Source organism: Rhodnius prolixus, unplaced genomic scaffold, assembly GCF_049639745.1.
Source record: "Rhodnius prolixus isolate KJV_2025 unplaced genomic scaffold, Rpr scaffold_1, whole genome shotgun sequence".
NCBI classification, from domain to species: domain Eukaryota; kingdom Metazoa; phylum Arthropoda; class Insecta; order Hemiptera; family Reduviidae; genus Rhodnius; species Rhodnius prolixus.
In genome coordinates, this window is record NW_027411581.1 from 8,232,945 (window position 1) to 8,255,540 (window position 22,596).

General features: G+C 33.9%; 1 protein-coding gene across 8 annotated transcripts in view; it reads right to left on the reverse strand.

The window, feature by feature from the left end:
• The window catches only part of LOC141460049 (uncharacterized), a 68,185-nt gene that overhangs the window by 22,298 nt on the left and 23,291 nt on the right, over positions 1 to 22,596 (reverse strand). For 5 of the 8 annotated variants that reach the window (XR_012461841.1, XM_074139702.1, XM_074139909.1 and 2 more), the window contains one exon: positions 11,916 to 12,143. Coding sequence is in view for 5 of the 8 variants with exons in the window: in XM_074139702.1 (XP_073995803.1) it covers positions 12,005 to 12,143 (139 nt within the window). In the remaining 3 variants the exon portion in view is untranslated. Of the gene's footprint in view, positions 1 to 11,915; positions 12,144 to 18,980; positions 19,388 to 21,392; positions 21,612 to 22,596 lie in introns of those variants that run through there. The other 3 variants (XR_012461823.1, XM_074139983.1, XR_012461806.1) reach the window with 2 other exon arrangements.

Sequence of the window (22,596 nt, forward strand, 5' to 3'; positions counted from 1 at the left end):
AACGAAGGCGGAGTATCTTTCGCCCATAACATAAAACCTAAATATATGTACACATTATAAGCATTTACTACATTAAATATATTAATGTATGTTACATTATACACGTACATAATAATACTTTCATACCTTTTATGGTATATTTCTTTACATCTTATACACACCCACAAATGTAGGTACATCAATAAAAATAAACATTACATAGTCGAACAGTTATTTCGAGGTTTATGCAGCATTGATGTAAACTATGTAGAGAATTATGTGAACTTGTTGTGGATGGAGGGGAATTATGTCCCCCCACCACTTGGAGGGGCCTAGTTATACCTAAGGGACCAATTTACGTCATTAATTCTTATTTACGTAGTTATGAGAATAAATTTATATATGTATATGTGTGTATGATAGTTATCTCAGAATCATTCCCCTAGATCTTAGGCTTCACGTTGAATATTTACGAATATGGGGGGGGGGGGCAGAGTCTGTAGCAGAGATTTTAAAACATCATTAAACAAACAAAAACCTCCAATTTAAAGGAACTCCAAACCAACTTTTAATATCTCGAGATTATTGGAGCCTCCCGGAGCTTTTATTTTAATTTTTTTCAGCGCACTGCCCACCTCCGGATATGTGTACTCTCGTTACTGTCCATTAACGGACAGTGAGCTGTAAGAAACACCTAGGAAGAGAAACCGTAGCTAGGAGCTGGTAGCCTGGATTCGAATCAGAGATCTGCGCTGGGGAGTCCATTGGGCTAATCCCTTCCCTGTGTGTCAGTTTTGTATTTTGATTTAAACAGGATATACATTTAATATCCAATACATGACCGGGAAATATATTTTTTTAATTCCATTTTTTTTTAATTTCTGTAAATGTTAAAATAATACAAACTCATTTAAAGTACATAGCACTAAATATTAATTTGAAAACCTATTTCTATTAGGCTAGACAGATTTAGAATCTTTCCCGCTCCTAGCTCTAACTTAACAAATTTTTGTGGGAAAAAAACAGTATGATTGGTACTTTTTGCCTCCAAGGATTGTTTATGAAATCGGATGGATGGTATTTCCTGCATCCTTCGTAAAAGTCGCTGAAAACCACTCAGTAAAGATAAACTTCCGGAAAAAAAAGGGAACTGAAATATTTAAGCGCCACTTTATATTCCTGATCAAATAGATTATATAATCTTTAATATTAAAAATAACATTTCACCTTAAATATTTTACGTGTTTGCGCCTCCCCACTCGCAGTGAAACTAAATTACGAGCTTAAATTGCTTCATTTTATTTAATAGCAGGAAATGGTTATGTAAAAATTGGGCTGTTAATATTGTATACAAAATATCGCTTAACAAATTATAAGTGTACAGGATTTAGGGGGTTTTGGCTAAAAGTGAATATTGGTTGAATTTATTTCCGGTCTTAGAAAGTCTGCTAATGGGTGCGCCAATTCTAAAGTTATTCAAAAAATTTTAACAGACAACTACTATAAATATTCTTCCTCTGGCTCCAGCTGTTTAGGTTTTATTTAAACTCAGTATTTTTACTAAATCTGTTAGGTTTGCTTTAATATGCTTTCAGAACTTGGGGCTTTTGACTTCACATTTAAATCAATTTTCAATATAAAGAATTTAAAAAACAAAAGTGACAATTATTTGTACTTCCTGTTTAATTAAATGATTTTATTTAAAATTTGTGCAATGAGCTACAATTGAGAGAAAGGAGACGAACAGGCCGACAGCAACTGATAGTAGTGAGGAGCAAGAGAGAAAACAAAGAAAAATCGCCTTTTCTCTTTCCAGGAACTAGAAAAACACACATTTCCGGCGGAGCCAAATTTAGTTACAAGATTGCAACACTTTTACCCAACTCCTATTAAGAGAAAGTGAAGAGTGTCCTTAATAAATGAAGCTGTTATTGTTATCCTGAGATAATCATAGAAGCTGCGGGATAAATAATTAGCATCTATTGGACGAAGAAGTGTGATAGATACGTTTATGGTATGTCTGTGACTAGTAACTCCTCATTAGAGTTACTAATCATTGCAAACGGTGCTGCGATAGTTACCAATCAATTAATCGAGACAATTTGGTGAAAGTGCAATTTTAGGCTCTGCTTTTGGCCGCTATAGTTAGGTCTGTCCTTTTTTTTCCTTTATGCATTGTGATTTAATCATTATAACTAACAATATTGCATTGAATTCACTTGCATTATAAGGAGGGCGTTTGATTTACTTCATTCTTCATGTTGATCATTAATCAGTCAATGTGCATGCTCATGTTTATGGGTTCATGGCGAATGATTTCTCTCGAATCGATTTAGTATTGAATCCTGAATGAGATTAGTCATGCAATCTCTTGGACTTTGCCCAATTTTAGCTTAAGTTTAAGCTCTTCTACAGTTTAAAAAAAAAAATACAAAAAATCCAACTTGACTTTTATTGACAATCATTTTATTGCTTTCCTTCTTGAAACTACCAGGGTATTTTATACTGATAAGACCAGAAAAAGGAAGTCTCGTGATGACTGAATTTACAATGAAACTTTAGTAAATTAAAAATGGACAAAGAGAACATCATATCTTCCAAAAATGTGCGAATCTGGAATAGTATCTCAAATAACTGATAGCTTATGTCTCCTTTACCTGCTATTTATTGACATAATTAGAACCAAATAAAGTAAAGTAATCGCCTATTTTTTCAGGCGGGGCTTTACGTCCAACTACCAATTAGGTGTCGTGGACGGAGGCGACTAGCAAACATACTTTACTGTAAACTTCTTTTATTAACCATTAAATAAAATCCAAGGCCTAAAGACCGGGAATCGAACCCAGTACCACAATTCATATTAAAACTGTCCGGTAGGACAGTTGTATAAGGGTTGACCATCAAAAACTGCACGAAAAAGCGTAACGTTGAAAAACACCCAACTTTGACAATTTTTTTCTATTTTTCTATAAAAGATAAAATTCCCAAATTTTCTTTAAATCTTACTCCAAACCCTCCTTTATAACTGTAATTTTTTTGCAACCACCCAGATCTAATAGGTTTCGAGAAAAAAGTTGCCGAAAATGAGCAAAAACGGCTTTTTCAAAAAATGTTCTTGTTCTTGTTCTTCTTCTTCTTCTTCTTCTTGTTACCTTTTTTGTAAACAACGTAGCGCCTAAACGCGTGAACCGATTTTCATGAATGAGGTGTCATTCGATTCGGAATTTTATGTAGATGTGCCTTTTGGGGGTCTCGACGCTGTACATCGAATGGGAAAGGAGTTAGCCCCCTTTATGTAAGGCCTCCTCCAAAATTATTATTACTAATTACTCTGTAAATCTTGGCCCGATTTTGATAGAATTTGGTAGGATGTTAGAGTTAGGGCTCCCCTACGTAACAATAAAGCGACGATCTGCTCTTACACTTGTTAAGGGGAAGTATAGCAATCGTTTCAAATTATCGACACGTGAACCGATTTTCATGAATGAAGTGTCATTCGAATCGAAATTTTGTACAGATTTGCACTTTAAAAGTCTCGACGCTATGCCTCATAAGGAGGGAAGTTTGCCCCACCCAAATAAGGCCCTTTCTAAAACTATTATTACCAATATTTCTATAACGCTTAGTCCGATTTTGATAAAATTTAGCACGAAAAAGTGATTAAAGCTCCTCTACGTGGCTGTGAAGTGCCATCATGCTCTTACACCTACTAAGGGAAGTACTGCAATCGTTAAAATTATCAATGAGTGAACCGATTTACATCAATGAATTGTCGTTCGATTCAAAATCATTGCCTTTTAGGGAGAAGTACTGTAATCGCAGTTTATTTTTCTTGCTCCTCTTAAAAGGAAGTACTGAAATCACAGTTTAATTTTGCTATTTACGTACAAATACTTTCCTATTTTATTCAAAACGCTTTCTAAAAAAATTGTTATTGAGGATGGTTCGGGGACCGTAACTATAATCATTCTTTAAAAAGATCTCTCCAGTGGTAGTTACGGTTCCGACTTAACACCTTATCAGGTTATAATGATAGAATAGCTTATTCCAAATTTTAAAAAAATCCAATCTGTAAAGCAGATATGTGACTTTGCAGAATAGACAAAAAGGAAAATCTATCCAAAAGGTACAAAAATCTCCTTAACAAAAACTTACAGTTTTAAAAGTTAAGTATAAGGGTTGATTAAACGCCAAAAGGTACACAAATCAGCAGTTCCCAACATTTCATTAATACTTCATTGATATAATTTAAGTAATTTTACTGCATTAACTTTTCCTTCACATTTTTTAGAATTTATTAGATGTCACAGACCCTTATGCTGGCCAGTTCATTCATAATATTATTTTGTTACAATTATGATAAAATGTATATTATATCTTCGTAATCAAATAGGTACTTTATTTTAACTCTATTCCAAATTATTCTTCTGATTTATCTTTAATATGCCCTTTATTCTGAGTAGTCACATATACATGCATGTTAAAGTAGAAAAAGACAAAGTTAGAGTCGGCTACTGTTTAAATTTGAATCACAGAGGATTCAAAACAATATTTCAGTCTTGAATTCGTCTTACCGAAATATTCGTGAGCACAAATAACATACAGTTAATAACAAGTAGATTATTCAACAATATTTACTCATTTCTCAATTGTAATTTAATTTAGTCCCCCTAATTTTACTTATAGTAAAATACTGGAATAATTAGTTGTCCTAAAAATATGCATATCTTTATTTTCTTTATTTTATATTACATATATACAACATTGTGGGAAGAACACCTAGATTGAGAATGTAATTGAAGAAAACTATATTATTTGCGATAAAGCCAGATAATTATTACCTATTATAATAAACGTTTGACTACTTCATACAATAACAATTACTTTAATCGAAGAATGAACTTAAACCGACGCTTTTTATTTAAAAATAAAAATAAATAAATGAAATCATTGATGTATGTTGGTGTGAGCAATTTTTAAAAAAGTTTATGAATTTTTTAGCCTCTTATTTTTTTTATATTTTTTATTACGTTTTCTTTTTCACCTGTGATTAATAGTTTGATTATTATAGATAAATAGATATTACAGTCAATCTAAGTTAAATGGTGTGCTACTTGAGTAAATATTTTGTAGACGAAAATGGCCAGCATAAGGGTCTGTGACATCTAATAAATTCTAAAAAATGTGAAGGAAAAGTTAATGCAGTAAAATTAATTAAATTATATCAATGAAGTATTAATGAAATGTTGGGAACTGCTGATTTGTGTACCTTTTGGCGTTTAATCAACCCTTATACTTAACTTTTAAAACTGTAAGTTTTTGTTAAGGATTAGCTTTACAGGTCTCGCCTCTAACCGCTCGGCTACCGTGGCGCCTATAATTAGCATCAATGTCCCCACGCATGCAGTTTACCAATGTCATGGCATTATGCAACCTTTCTCCGTTAATTGGACGGAGCCTCTGGATCATACTCGTTAATTGGATCGTAACTCTTGAGTATTCCCAAAACAGGAAGCAGTACATTAAGATTAGGATTAACTTAGCTGGACGGAACCTATTCACCACGGCATTGCAGCCAAAAGAGGCTCCCCTTCTGGATCTAGTAGACGAAACCTCCCTTATACTAAGAAGGTTGAGGACTTTCCCTTCTAGTTCTTTTCGCGCTACCACTTTTGGACTAGAAGAGCCAAAGGTTTCATTGCGCATCCGCTCCTGACCGAGAGGTCGTTACCTCCTCTTCCTGACACAATCTGCGCAGCAGATCCGAGCTAATAAACTCCACCTTAAACACATAAGCAGTACATGCTTAAGGTTTATGCAAGAAGCTCAAACTATATAATTAGTTTATCTGCAGATCAGTAATTCAGCGAAGATAGCCATTTATCTCTAGGCACCATTTTTCTGAGTAGACTTTTCATTTTTCTCAAATTTTTGAATAAACGGCTTTTAAGATTTTGTATTAACTTCGATTTTTACAATAAACACGGACATATAATGCTTTTTATTTTCTTAATGAACAACTTTTCTAGAAAAATTTGTTACAGAACAGGCGGGTTAGTTATCGCTAAAGAATCATTTTTAATTCTTGAGTTTAACAAACTGTAAAATGTTAGTTAACTAACCTTAAATAAGATAACAAAATACGGAGACTGCAGGATTTGAACAAGTTAAAAAACTTGAGAATGATAAAATGATACAAGTCGCTTCACTTCCTTACAAGAAAATTTTCTAATAAGCAATAGTTAATGGGGGCCTAGACCAAGATGGCCAGTGAAATGATGCTTGAGTTGTATTTGTGGTAACTAGAATCTTTGTACATATTTCATTGTCTGCGGTTTACCAAGAGTAAACTCATGGACTCGTCGTCCAGCAGTAAGAAAGTAGCCCCCTTGTTGATGGTCTATAAACTGTGATAGAAATGTTGTATTTTGTTTACTCGTACTTATTCCTTCTAAAACATTTGGTGTAAACACTCTATTGCACTGAAATTGCACCTTAGAAGATAAAGCCCAAGCATCATCTTCGATTACAAGGTAAATATAAAAGCTTTAAAAGTACTCCCGGTGCAATCTATACAGCAAGAAACTCGTTGTAGCCAACAGGAAATGCACGGGTTTTTTGAATCGGGCGCTGAATGGTTTTTTAACCTTAATGAAACGGATGTGGCCAATTCATTGGATGTTTAGTGAATGACGGAGAACATTCAGATTCATCAAATTGGAATAAAGTAATGAATTAGAGTTAAGGTAATAGAATAAATTAATTCAAAGTTGACAGAGAGAATAGAACAAACAAATCCATTGATCCAATTACAAAGAATATGTAAAATATTTGGGTTACAGATAGTCTAGAATTAGAGTAAACTAGGACAAATATACAGGCTATAAGTTTTGGCAGAACTGTAAATAGTAAAGTACATAATTTACGGGAATCTATGAGGGTGTATTATTCCAAGAAATGAATATATAGTTATATAAAGATATAGCCAAGTAACCATATATATCTTGGTATCAGATTGCTCCAGTTCTACGTCCTGCTTGCTTTGTAAGGCGTATTTAATGTTCTATTGGAATTGTATTGGAGAGATTAGGGTATCTTTTTTTGTAGGAATACCCAATATTTGGCAAAGAAATTTTCAACAGGTAACAGTTTTAACATTCACTTAAAAGGAAGTCTGGCAATGGAATATTTTTTTTTACTTTTGACCGGAAATCACAGAATGCGCATGTGCGCGAACAAATTGTCACAAAATAACAGGAAGTTCAATATCCGTATTATTTGATTTTGTTTTATTATATATATATATATATATATATATATATTTTTAATGATTTAAGGCGCTTCAACATCTCAGGTTATTGGCGCCCGGAGCTTTTTTCAGCGCCTCCGGACGGTGTTCTCTCGTTACAGACAACACTGTCCATCACTGGAGTGTTGTCTGTAAGAAGCTCCTGGGAAGAGAGAATCTAAGGGTCAGCAGCTGGATTCGAACCGGGAACCGAGGGAATCCAATACGCTAACCGCGTAGCTAATCCCTTCCCTTTGTTTTATCAATAAAGCCTTTCCGTTATACTAAAGTTACAAAAACTCTTGACAATAGGAAGGGAGATTTTCAAGTTCTCAGTTAATTCTAGATTTCTTGGAGAATAGTCCGTTTGGATGCACATTAATTGATGATGTTGTCTCTGAATTTATTCAAAGTAAGTTTGTTACAAAGGAGATAATGGAGATTCAATCAATTTTCAATCAGAATTTGAAATCTATTTTACTTTCTAATTCTTACTAATATTATAAAGAAAGAAGAAGATTTAGCGCTAAGATAGTGCTTTCTTTTCAACCTGTGTCTTTTTTATTTCCTGGATTCTAAATTTCTAGCTAACTGATCAACAACTATGTAAATAGGATGAAAAGATTGCCGCGAGCTTTCGACCTAGGGACTAGGTCATCTTCAGGGCTAATTTGCAGTGTACAGTTTTAAATCATTAGAGGGTTGGTGTGTCGAAAGCTCGTCAGAATAAAGTTTTTAATGACTGAAACTGGCATTAATTTTTCATCCTATTGAAACTATGATTCAGTCACCAAAAATAACGAACAGTAACAACTACGTGAAGTTATTAAGAAATAAATACTTTTACAAAATTTAAATCTAGAAAATTTATGGACTTAATAAATGTAATAAATTGCAAACTAATAAGATAGTAATTTGTAGAGACGCTTTTGTATCGTATTGTTCAACTGAGTGACATGGCCCAGATTTCGAAGACGACATGCTGAAAAGTTTCAATGATAACACGACTAGAAACTATTTCTAGAGAGTTAGCTGGAAATCTGAACAATCCCTGTAACTTACTGTAGTAAGTGGCTAAGGATGTTACTTCTCGGAGAGGAAAAACCAAGGCCTGTGAGTTTTACCCAAGAGCCGCTCTCCAGCATTAAGAGTCTGATTAAAAGGACAGGTCTGGAGGGTGAGCTTTAGAGTGAAGGGAGCCACAATAGATCCAAAGTGGTCGTAGTGGCGTAGGCCTTGAGGCCGCCCTAGTCTAATCTATCTATCTACTGCAGTAAGTGAGAACCATATGTATGTTTCACACAATAATTTTAATTCACATAAAACAGGAATATATTTTTCACAATAATTTAAAGCTAAGATTTATTTACTTAAAACAAACAAACAGACAGAAAACTAGACCATTTCCTGTAATCATAACACAAAAATATTTCGCTAATTAATGCTGGTTGCCAAGAGACGAGATTAACTAAATTTAAAATAAAGCTAGTTACCAAAAATAATACTAAAATAATTATCTCCTTTATTTCATTACATAAAACTTTATAAATTGATAGTTTAGTTGAAAAAAATAGTTTTTAAAAAAAAATTATTGAATTAAAACCATTCACATTGATTATTCGTACATCGCCCTAAATATAAGATAAGCGCCTTGAATGAGATTGGTGAACTCACCTGATTATAACCTAAAATAACCTTGAAGGTTAACTTCTTTTTCTCACTGCTTGCTATATAATTTTTTTTAAAGTTCTATTTTTTTTTTTTTGTATAGCAAATTCTAATAATATCACTATTCTCTAGTGATAAATAAAAATGTTCCAAAATCACCTCAAAAAAAAAATCTAACATTTTTTTTTTAATTGAGTTTCATATTCACGAAAATACATCTTTTTGAAGTGGCATTAAGACTAAAAAGAGGTTATTTCACATGTGACTCCCTTTGGGTGCGTTTGACTCAGTGAAGTCAATTTATTAACTACAACAATTAGAGGGATAGCACTACTGGCGCGTATCGAGGTTATGTTTAGTTAGTAGCATCTCTTGGAAGAACACACACCAAGTTTCAGCCAGATCGGTCTATTTCTTTGTGTTTGGCATTCGTTTGAATCGAGGAAGTCGAGTGATTTTCAAAAAAATGGACGAAAAAGAATTTAGTGTGTTGATTAAACACTACTTTATGAAAAGCAAAACGCCTCAGGAGACTAAAGAGAAGCTTGATAAACATTATGGTGACTCTGCACATTCGATTAGAACAGTTTATAAGTGGTTTCAAAATTTTCGGAGTGGCCATATGGGCACAAGTGACGCTGAACGTTCTGGACGCCCTGTTGAGGTTACTACTCCAGAAATCATTGATAAAATCCATGATATGCTGATGGATGACAGAAGAGTGAAGGTGCGTGAGATTGCTAGTGCTGTGGGCATCTCGAATGAACGGGTACATAATATTTTGCATCAACATTTGGACATGACAAAGCTATCCGCAAGATGGGTGCCGCGATTGCTCACGCTTGACCAAAAACGAAATCGTGTGAAGTGTTGCAAGGACGGTTTGCAGCTGTTCCAGAAGAATCCGCAGGACTTTAAGCGTCGTTTCGTCACTGTGGATCACCCTCGGACTACTATTTGTACCCCAATATGAAGAAATGGCTGGCGGGAAAAAGATTTTATTCAAACGAGGAGGTGTTTGCAGAAACGAATGGCTATTTTTCAGACTTGGACAAATCCTATTATTCGGAAGGGATCAACAAACTAGAGCAGCGTTGGACGAAGTGTATAAGCCTAAAAGGAGACTATGTTGAAAAATAAAAAAGGTTTACCCCAAAAAATTAAGTAGTTTTTATTTTTGCACAGACTTTTCAAACGACGCTCGTACTTTTTATTTGTTGAGAAAAAAAATTGTTTATAGTAAAGTATGAGCTTCAAGCCCGTGTCCATGACACCTAATTGGTGTCATAATTCGCAACGCCTGAAAAAATAGGCGATTACTCAACTAAAAAATTTGATGAGCCACTCACATGACCTTTCTAACTAATATGCTCAGAATTCTAACTTACAATATCCTTTAAACACTAAATGTTTGGGTCATATTCAATTATAAAAGAGGCAAAATCGCAGAAAAAATTACAAAAATGAGACTTGACCGGAAGTATTCCTCAGCATACGTCATGGTCAGTCAGGAGATTCTTCCCAAAATATATGTTATTCGAATTGTGGATCCCCTATCATTTTTCAAGTTAATAATCGCATGAAAGTTTTGCTGAATAAACGGGTTACGTCGTGACGAGACACTAAAATGAAACGCCAAGAAACAATTTAACCAGACTCGTCTGATGAATGCCATAAATCACACAGTCTAACTGTAAACCAATAGAGGCATATATTTGTGGCGATTATTAGGGCAGGAAAGAGTATTCCTATGGCCAATAAATAATTCGATATATGTGTGAGAACTTAATATCTAGATAAAGGCGTGTTTGGCACAAAATATAGCTAACCTCAATTCGCACTCTGTGTGTATCTCTTATAGGCATTAGTCTCGGGAAGGAGTCGTGGTCTTAGAGAATAGTGAGTCACACATTATGGAGGGTCCGGGCTGGACCAGAACATCTCCAAACCCCAAAATAAGTTTGGAGCTTAAAATTGATACCACTATCGCAACCTACAAGGTTTGCATTGAAAGCGTGAATTGGCTCAGTATTTTCACTCACAGTGTAAGGCACATCTCATCACACTGCGCTCAATGGGGGCCCAAGTTCTAGCGGTGCCGATCTCTCGTTTTCTTTCCACACCGGACATTGCACTGTAAGAAGCTGCTAGAAAGAGAAACTTCAAGGGCTAGTAGCAAGAGTTGAACCCAGGATATCCTCGTTGGAATACAGCACTCTAACCACTATACTAATCCCTTACCTTTACAAGAGAAAGTATCACAATCATCAGATTTCCTACTCAGACCTTTCTTGTGAGGGTAAATGGGTTCGCTTCCTTCAATCACAAGAATCCTTCAATCCTTGCTCTCCCGACTTAACACAGGTCCCAGTGGCCAAGACTCTTCCGCTGTTCTGAAAGAAACTTTCACTACATAGGACCCAGAAGAGCTTTTACGCTGGAGTTGGGAGAACATCAACCAGAATACGACGACATGCGAGTGCAACTTTATCTTGCTCCCGCGGCTTAACTGGTCCATACTTAACTCTTATCATGACAATCCATTTAGATCTTCAAATCCCCTTCACCCAATGACTTAACCCAAATGCTTCATCTTAAATCCCACCAACTTAACACACATCATCCTTTTATAATTCTTTATACCAACCAATTTTCGTTAGTATCTATTCCAAATATTCCCCTCGATAAATGAGGCGATAATGCTATGCGATCTCTTACAAAGTCCGGACAGTGAAATAGTGTAGTGTATGACTAGCTTACACTGAAATAGTGTTGGGTGCATATTGGCCAGACTGTTTGATCGTAGCTGGTGCCCCTAGCCGACCAGCAATTGTTTATTTCAAATAATAATAATAATAATAATAATAAATAATAATAATAATAATAAATAATAATAATAATAAAAATAATAATAATATAGGCGCTAATAACCTTGCAGTTGATGCGCCGAAAAAAATAATAATAATAAAAATAATAATACCTGCAATTTTCCGATTTGACGGCAGCGCCTGCATGGATGGAGAAACGAATTCAGCCTCAACATGAAATAACCTTCCTTCCTCATCGGCGCTACAGTCCTATAAGGCCTAGGGTCTCCTCAATCAAGGCGCCCCACTGAGCTCTATCAAAAGCCTTCTGTCTCCATCTTCGCACACCCATTTTCCTCAAATCCTCCTCGACGTCATCAAGCCATCTCACATGAAGTAACCTAGAACAGCAAAAAAAAAGTATGAAATGCACGGCTGGATTCAAACTGCAATTATTACTTCAGAATAACATCTAACATAAGTACTTGTTTACTTTATTCAGTAAATTTGTCTTACTAGAATAAGAGATACATGTCAAAAAAAGAATGACCATAACTGCAATGAGAGAAAATGTTGAATGTTTTTCGTCAAATTATTGGTTTTCTCTCAAGTAAGTGCTGTTTGTTCGTATGTTCATTATACAAACTCTTGAACATATCGTCGCCTAAGAAGTGATACCTCGTAACTACAATTTCAACGAAAATTACATTTTTATATATAAAAAATGAATATATATATAAAATTTATTTTATATAAATTACACTTTCAAGACGACAGTCACACTAATAGTTAATATTGAAAGAAGAATTACTGTATGCCTTAAAATGAATTTTATATCCTGTTTTTTCCTTCTCTTGTAAAGTTGATATTTTCTAGTTACAAGGTATCACTTCTTAGGCGACGATATATTCTAATTATTATTGAGGAGAAAGTTCAGGAAAAGATAGCCAGCGAGAAAGATTCATGAAAAAGGAATGGCCAAATTATTTTTTTCCCTCGTACAGCCAACATTAAATCACAAACTATCAATAAAAACCCAACCTTGAGGAAATGCTTTGAAACGATTCCTCAACTCCAGAGTAAGAGAAAGTGTAAAAAATAATTTCCCTTGTACATCTTCCTTCTTCTTTGTTTTTTGTGCCTAGCAACAGTGACGTTCAAACTTTCTACTGGCTTCAGGCTGCTCTGCTTTATTGAACAGCAATTTGCGCATTGTTCGCACGATTAGAATAGTTAATTGTAAGTCGACAGAACAAAACAAAAAGGGAGGTAATTTGTATCATTGTAACAATAACAATAAGAACACAACAGTAAATGAAAGTGTTGAAGAGTTGCCAAAAAAAAAAAGTTTTCTATTTGTTGCATCCTCCTGGTTATATAAAGTAAATAACAATGTTATTTCAGACATTTTAAGTGATATTTAGGGTATGATATTTATTTACATTTCCAATTTTTAATTTTTATAGACTAATATTTAAATTTAACATATTCAGGGAACTGGAAACAAAACAATAAATGATGTTGGAACAGAATAAAGTTTCATTTATTACAAAATCATTTAAACCTTTATCACAGGCCCTTAGGATTGGAAAAGAAAATACCTTAATTTCGTCCTTTTTACTAAGTTCGCGTTTGTACTCACTTCAGCGGTACAAGGACTAAGGATTCGGTGCCGGTTATCTCAAAAAGGAAATATCGCAGGGCGCTTCAGTTTCCGTTTTCTATGAAAATCCATTAGCGGAAGTGTACTTACACTAAATTTCTTTTTTTTTCTCACTTTTTAACCATCTTCTTTTTGTTTTCTCTAAAATGTATCTTCAATGTTTGAATATGTTCTTTACAACTGCCTTGTACAGATCTGGTGCGCTACCTTGGGCTCTTTATAGACAAAAGACTCACGTGGAACCCACATACTAGATTTAAGAGACAAGCAAGGACGAAACGTGCGAAACTGCTTTACAGACTTGTTGGACGATGCTCCAAATTGCCCATTAAACTCAAACGCTTAATATACAGTACTATCCTCAAACCTATGTGGACTTACAGGACTAGAGCTGTGGGGTTCAGCCAAACCTACAAACATACGGACTGTACAGAACATTACAGTCAAAACTACTCCGAAAGATAGCTGACGCTCCTTTCTGCGGTGACTAACCTTACTCTTCGCAGCGAACTCAACATTCCCTTTATAGACCAACTCGCCAAAACTAAATATCAAAAATTCCATACGGCTCTCTCCACTAGCTCTAATCCTCTTGTACAGTCTCTCGCCTCCTCTGACATTCCTAACAATATGCGCCGACTGAATCGCCAGTGGCCCCGCGGCTTCCTCGCAGTCTGAAGGCCTAAAAACCAGCTACCTCTGGGCAGTTTCTTTCCTCCTGCCTTTCACGCATCCATCTATCCTCCATTCTCCCTACTGTATACTATATTATACAGATTGTAAATAAGGAAATAAATTTAAAAAAAAACAACAACTGCAATTCTCCTACATCAGCAATTTATTCTACAAAGATGCTCACCACTTCTCCATGCACTTTCAACATGCACCTGTATATACTATATGTATCTGTGATTATTTCACATCAGACAACTAATTTTTCCCACCCATTGATTTTAGAAAGTTATTTACTTACCTATCAAACTACATTAATATCAGAGTATTGTGGAGATGAATTTTATTTTTAATAGAAATTTCATTCCATCAGTAGCCTGCATGCTTCTCCTACTATATGTAAATTAATACAAAAATCATACCGATATCGATAGTTTATTAAAATATTATTTATTTTTTTAGTTTTCTTTTACAACTGCGATACTCCTACATCAGCAATTTATTGTACATAGATGCACACTACCTTCTTCTTCATGTACTTTAATATTGCAGGTATCACGCACGTATACTTCTAGATTCAAGTTTAATATTGAAAGTGGCTAGATGCACATTACTCGGGAGATGTTACATATTCTTATTATTTCATAGAAGATAAATTCACTATCCATTTATGTTGATAGGTATGAAATTACTCTTTCATATTATTATAATAGAAGAAAGTCAAATAAATACGGTAGAGATCGAGAAAACACCTGTTGAATTTCTATTTTCTGTAATTAAAATGATCGAAAGAAGGTTGATTGAAGTTCCCATCGGTAGTCAGGTAGATGATAGTGATAGGCCTTTTCTCTTAGTTCTCATGTTTAGTTTCCTGATGGATTGGTAGATAGGCAAAGTTATTGTATTGTACCGTCCCTGCATTACGCCCCCTAGTGTAACAGAATAGGGAAGTTCCAAAAAGTGGCTTTGAAAGGGTTCAGAACTACAGAAGCTGCCAAAGCATTACAGTATATCTTCTTAACAAAAACTAACACTTTAAAAAGTTAAGTATAAGGGTTGATTAAACGCCAAATGGTACACAAGTCAGCTAGTACCCAAGATTTCATTAATATATATAGTTCATTGATATTTTAGTAATTTTACTACATTAACTTTTCATTACAGAAAACCTAACTACATTGGTAATGGTAAGAGAAAGTCGTGTGAGTCTGATCAATAGTTTTTCAAAAATAGTTCCATTAGAATGTATTGTGTAATTTAAAGTAGCCACTTCCGGTAAAACATTCTGGTTTACAAGAAAACACAACTTCATTGGTAATGGTAAGAGAAAGTCGTGTGAGTGTGATCAATAGTTTTTCAAAAATAATTCCATTAGAATATATTGTGTAAGTTAAAGTAGCCACTTCCGGTAAAACATTCTGGTTTACAAGAAAACCCAACTAAATTGGTAATGGTAAGAGAAAGTCGTGTGAGTGTGATCAATAGTTTTTCAAAAATAGTTCCATTAGAATATATTGTGTAAGTTAAAGTAGCCACTTCCGGTAAAACATTCTGGTTTACAAGAAAACCCAACTAAATTGGTAATGGTAAGAGAAAGTCGTGTGAGTGTGATCAATAGTTTTTCAAAAATAGTTCCATTAGAATGTATTGTGTAAGTTAAAGTAGCCACTTCCGGTAAAACATTCTGGTTTACAAGAAAACACAACTATGTATGCAATAGTAAAAAAAAGTCGTGTGAGTGTGCATATTTCATGTTATATAATATTAAATTTGGAATAAAATTAATAATGGTCAACTGAGCCGAGAATTGCCGAAGAAAACCGATCGCATTCGGCAAGTCAGAGAGAAGAGAGAGAAAAGTGTTATTAAAAATCACGGCTAAGGCACGTTGGGTTACAGATCTGGAATTCCTAGAATCGCGGTTCTCTAACCCAACGTGCCTTGATGGCATAGGTTTGGACTGACTTTACAGCTCTGCAGTGAGTTTATCCTCTATATCTCAGGAACGGAAAGTCGTAGGAAGTTCAAATTTGATATTTCATTCAGGTGCCACCAGAGGAAGCGACAGTAAATTTTTGGTTGAAATAGGCCCACCGGAAGTACCACTTTACTGAATAGATTTTTCACTTTTTTAATTTTTTTAAAAAAACCACTTGTTCGATTTCCTTCAAACTAGGTATAATTACAGATCACACATAGTTCTATAACTTTTATAGGAAACATTTTTCTGGAATACTTCGATTAAGGGCACTTTTGGGGGAGGGGGGTGGTGGATCAGTCCGGTTAGCTGTATTATATATACTTATAAAGTTCTAAATTTTTCTTTGTAATATCAACATTTGGTTTACAATGGCTAGTTTTTTTATTATTAAAGGAGGAAAAAGTGGCTTATTGAAGTAAGAGGAAAACAAAATATTCTATTCTAAAATCTAAATCGAATCCAGCACCACAATGTACTAATGAATAAGTCAAAGCCAATAAACTAAAAAGAGGGATATAATAGCTCACGTAATTTTTTTAAATTTAGCAGAAATTCTAAGCTTTAAATATCTCGAAAAATGTCGTAAAAAAAAGTGTGCAAACTTTTAGGATATTGTTTTTTCGCAAGAGTAAAGTGTTGTGTTTTTACTTCACGTGGGGGATTCCAGAAGTCAAGTGGATATGAACACTCTCAATGTTTAAATAAATGTCACAAATATTTTTCAATGATTAATTGACCAGTAATTAAAAAAAAAAACTTGAAAAAGAGATTAATCAGAATGAAATGACATTTTGCAGACTTTTCCTCATTATTTTATAAAAGAATGTGGTTAAAAAAAAAATGTAGGTAATTTAGGCTACCATCAACCGTTATATAATAATCATATATTAATAATTACAAAAAAAAAAGAATTATGGAAATTAAAAAAGTAATTATATTATGGTAGTAAAAAAAACACAGTACTGTTAGCGTTAACTACGCTTTTCAAAACAATACTAGAGACAAAAACCTCTAATTATCTATACAGGAAGGGAAGGCGGACATTACGGTATTTGGTTGCTAAACTAACTTGTGTCCTTAGATTTGCCTTTTTTTACTTACTCTTGCTTTTTGTAGTATTGTTAAGACTACTCTGTATTGAAAAGAACTTAATTTTCTATTGTTTAAACTAATTCTTTTGTTAATTGTATTATCACATAATCTTGCCCATTTAGAGCTTGAGATAATTTCAATATTTCGCTTAATTGTCTAAGCGCCTTATGTGGATTTATTGAGATATCTTTCTGTCTCTAATCAGCTTTCTATTAGTTCCAAGGCAAAGTTCGTATAAACAGTAAATATTACGCACTATGATTCTAATTATATTAGTTTATAACCATGATCAGTAAATCTAGTTAATGAGGCTTCGACACATACTGCTTAGTATTCGCCAAATAATTGGTTTTAGAAATATGGTTAGGTTGGCAGTACTGGATATCTCTTGAATTTATCCGTCATAGCACACATGTTTATTGGTATCCCTGACCTATTTCGGACTGTAATCCATCATGAGAGGTAGTTTAATCAGACTGATCAAGAGATTTCCACTTCACTTATTTTTCTGCATCGCACAACATTTGCTGACTGAGTGGAGGAGGTTGTTACATGGTTACATTATATGTATATTTAATAAATAATATATGTATAAAATAAATTACATTTATTAATCGTGAAACCAGGTTACTTGAAACCACCTTTCAATAATAAAGCATTTCCTCATAGCCAGGGCTAGTTTTTCCTATAGGCTAACTACGCTTCAGCCTATGGCCTCAAGATCAAAGACCTACATTCTAACTGTTAGCAAAGTTAAAATTACACTATTCTAAAAACACTGAACCGAAAATAAGGAGAAATTCTACGCATATGACTAATAAACAAACATAAAAATGTATTGGTTAAGATCAACGCGTTCGGCTCATTGGGTCTATAAGTTTTTATGAGGGCCTCATAAGTGGAATAGCCTAGGCTAGGTCCTCTTTTCATCTAAATCCGACCCTGCTCATTGCTGTCTAAATTCTAAGAAATGAAGTCAGGACTAACCAATTTCTAGGCTTTACATCTCTTACTTGTCGCCGCTGCAAAAGCTACATATATGTACAGTGGTCAAAAAAAGTATTCATACACTAAGTTTTCTTACTTTATCTACTGAACTTTTGTTTCTAGGATGACTATTTCTTCAGCACTGAAATCGAAGATAGTAACAATGAATTTAATGCTCTCATTTTCTTTTATAAACATAAAGAATTGATTAAAAAGCAGAAAAATAATTTATTGTATGCAAAATAAGTATTCAAACACAGTCTGAATGTTATAATTAACGCAAAACTAAAGACCTAATATTTTGTATGCAATCCCTTTTTTGCATACGTTATGCAATTTTGTTTGCATACGTTATTGCCTGAAGCCTCCTTGGCATAGATTCCACCAGGTTTAGTGTCTCTTGAGATGTGATTTCTGCCCATGATTTCTTTAAATTGGTTATGAGCTCTTTTCTGGAAGAACATTTCAATTTTCGAATTTTTCGCTCCAAACAAGACCATAAATTTTCAATAGGGTTTAATTTTTCTGCTTTTTAATCAATTCTTTATGTTTATAAAAGAAAATGAGAGCATTAAATTCATTGTTACTATCATCGATTTCAGTGCTGAAGAAATAGTCATCCTAGAAACAAAAGTTCTGTAGATAAAAGTAAGAAAACTTAGTGTATGAATACTTTTTTTGACCACTGTATGTGTATTGGAGATAATCACTTACCGAGCTCTGCTAGAAGCGGACAACCTTTGAAGATTTTTTGCAAAGAAGAAGAAAAAAAAACCATTTTCAACGTAACAATATTAACAGCCTCAAACAGTACCCAAGAATATATTATCTAATCCAACCTACCTAGATCGCTGGATGGCATAGTACTTGCTAGTCCATTCCTACAGAATCAACTCAAAAGAAGTAGCACTGCTGAACTAATCCCATCCCCAGCTCAATATGTCCAACTAAATCTGCTCCTCTTTGATGCTCAAAATCAGTTTCGTTTTGTTTTTAAATTATTTTACTTGAATCGTGAGAACATCTGGTTAGTTTACCAAGGTTGGCAATGCGAATACTACAAACAATGGCACATTGATGATTGCGTATTCAATGTTAGAAATTTCTAAACAACACTGACACTTTCTAAATTTGTCTTGGAGAGGTTAAATGTATCAAATTGGAGGAAATAATGTTTTGATTTTACCAGCTCAAATTATATTTACGATTTGTTTTGTTTGTAAACCAAAAACAAAGCAATCTGATGACATATGCAAGTTGCGAACTATGAAGTACACCAGAACAATACTTAACCTTATAAAAATATAAACAACCATAGAACTGAGCTATTCTTCAGTTTCACCAACTAAACACAAATAAATTTCCCTCCCACTTTTCATCTTGTACATATGTATATAATATACAGTCTGACCACGATTCAACAAAACAATAATTTTTTTTCTAGTTAGATTTCTTTTGTTTTGTTTGTTTATTTACTATTTTTTATCTTCATTTCTATTACTTCATTATTCCGAACATGTTTATACACGCAGACATTATGGAAGAATTGATGATCTAACTTTCCCTAACAAAGCTTCTGTCGACTACCGCGCCCAACTCCTCCCTTTGAACATTACGTGGCCCCGACTAAAATTTTTTATCCATTTTGGAGATAATCAATAAAAAAATAGTACTTTGTTGAAATTGAACAATTTTTTTTCTTCGAAAGGATTAAAAATTATTCTGATTTGAAACACTTTCTCTGCAGTTGACAATTTTTCTTCAGTGCATTTCATTTTTACAACATATTTAATTTTCTTCTAAGGTTGCAAAAGATAAAAGCAACCATGCAATATGTTGAAATGACCAATATTACAACAGAGACAACAGCAAAAAAAAATTCTTATTTTGTCATTGAGTTTATTAGTCATAGTATGCTTATCAGAGGCGTATCCAGAATTTTGAATCAATGGTGCATTCAATTTATACTTTACAGAATTACGAAGTAACCAGAAAAATGGATATTCCGTCGCAGACAATATTTTCTATAAAGCGGGTATTTCTAGGATTTAAGTGGAACTCTGCTATCCTCTGAGGTGCCAATTCAATGCTGAGTTTTACAAACTGTTTAATGTAAATGAAATGTATGTTTCAAAATATGTAATTTGAAAAAAAAAATGCTTGTTAGAATGTCGACTTGTTATACTAAGAGAGGATTTAGAGCAAATTTTCAGTAAGGTTGTAAACAATCATAATTCTAACAGCTGTTATTAATAAATTCAATGCAAATAAAATATGTATTTCTAAGATATTTATTCATGGACTAAATTATCAACGGAGCAGAAAATATTAATGGCCAGTGTTTTATCTTTGATTATAATTTGCAAACACAACCATCAATGTTCTTTCAACTTATTGCAATAATTAATTATTTATGCGAACGTTAAGAAAAGATAGCAATCTTTGTGGTACATATTAAATGTTTTAATGAAGATTGTCAAATAAGATTTGACAGTATAAAGAGAGATGGTTGTTAAAAAATCAAGTAAAAAAAAAGCGTATGACTTTTTCTAGTGATACAACACTGAACAGTAGCGTATTCAGGCTTAATAAAATGGTAGATTAAAACTGAGAATGCGCACTGAGTGATTGCGTCATTTGTAACGAGTAACAGTAAACAGTTCTAAACAATGAACGAATTTGAAATCATTCATACGCTGAAAAAACAGCTAAAAAGTATCAGAGGAGATTAGGACCCAGTCAGCAAGTGTAATGCGAGGCTGTAACGTAATTGAAGTCGAAATTTCTACACTAAACTAACTAATCTACCTCTGATGCTGGATGGAAGTCCGAATAAAATAGACACGCTTTTAAAATTAAACTTCCTTTGATTTCTCGTTTTTGATGTCGGTGGATATGCACATGAATGTAGACACTCCATGGTATTAAAATGGGATATTCAAGTAATTTTGGTGTGTGCAGGACCAGGATAACATGCTACTACTGCTTGAACTATTTACAGCCTGGGGGTAAGGGCACATTGAGGAAATACCCTGGGGAAGAAAGGTTGTTCTTAGTTCGCCACCCGTCTCTTATGCCGAGGTTTCACTGACTCTACCGCAGTACATGTGCGGATAAGCTTGCTATCTGGGGCAGCAAAACTGAAAGAAGCTCTACTAAGAAATACTTCCCACAATTCCTGGATAACCAAAAAGCTGACTATATTTACCTATGAGATATAACCTAACCTAAACTCATGGAAAGCATCGATAGTACCTCCACAGATTAGCGTTTTGTTCCTCTGCGAAGACTCTCAACGACCAGACATAGGATGACAGCATGTTCAGCTGCAGACTCCGTGAGATAGATAGCAGCCTAGTGATGAAAGAAGCGATAACAGCAGCGATGGAATGGCCATTATCCAAACTTCAACTCCAAATCTCTCCAAAACAGTAAAATACTACTTTTTCGTATTCAGGGGACCTCTAGCTAAATCTAAAAATAGAAAATTTGTCTAGTAATTTGCTATAGTAACAATTGAAATCACACATTTATCATAGTTTAAATTATTGCAAACTTTTAAATATATCTTTAAAGTCAAGTTTTAACGCAGAACGTTTAATATTTAGTTTTCTTTAATGGAGCTTATGTTTCTTGATTACAAGACCTTTTAACCTGTTCTTCTTTTCTTCTTCTTATTTTTTTATTATTATTATTGCACCAACCTGCGAGAAGTATTTATGTGTGACCGACCAAGTAAGATTCCATCCAGGTGGCCTTCACATTTAACCTTAAGATTTAGAGCAGTAATTCCTTTAGCTTCTTTGAAGTAATCTTTCTCGCGGAATTATCTAATTGCTGGGATTTTTTCTGCTAAACACCAGATAAGTAAGCGCCTACTTCAACGTTACCATATTTATTACTTAGAAATTCATTATTTAGAATGAACTTTTAAAAGTTTTGTTTGGCTAGGCTGATTTAAAAGGACCATTAGTAAGATTGGTGAGATTTAAGAAGCTCTAAATGTTATCTTTTTTTTTTGTAGAATTAAAAAAAATAAATAATAAAACTGCTAAGTTTATTCTTTGAATTCGAGTTCTTAAAATATTACTGTTCATTATTTTTTATTGATTGTTACAATAGGATGAAAAATTACTGCCAATTTCAGTCATATTTTGTATTTGTTTATTAAGCCGAGCTTTCAACCTAGGGACTATCACTGGATGTCACTCAGTTCATAACGTCTTTTCAGACAAAAGACACACCAACCCTTTAATGATGTAAAATATTACATTGCCATTAGCCCTGAAGATAACCTTTGTCGTTAGGTCGAAAGCTCAGCTATTAAACTGTTGTTTATTAGAACAAATACAAAATATGACTGAAATTGGCAGTAATTTTCATCCTATTCCTAAAATATGTTGTAATGACAGCCAGAATCAGACGTATTCAAAACAGTAATTTTGAATTTGAAAATAAT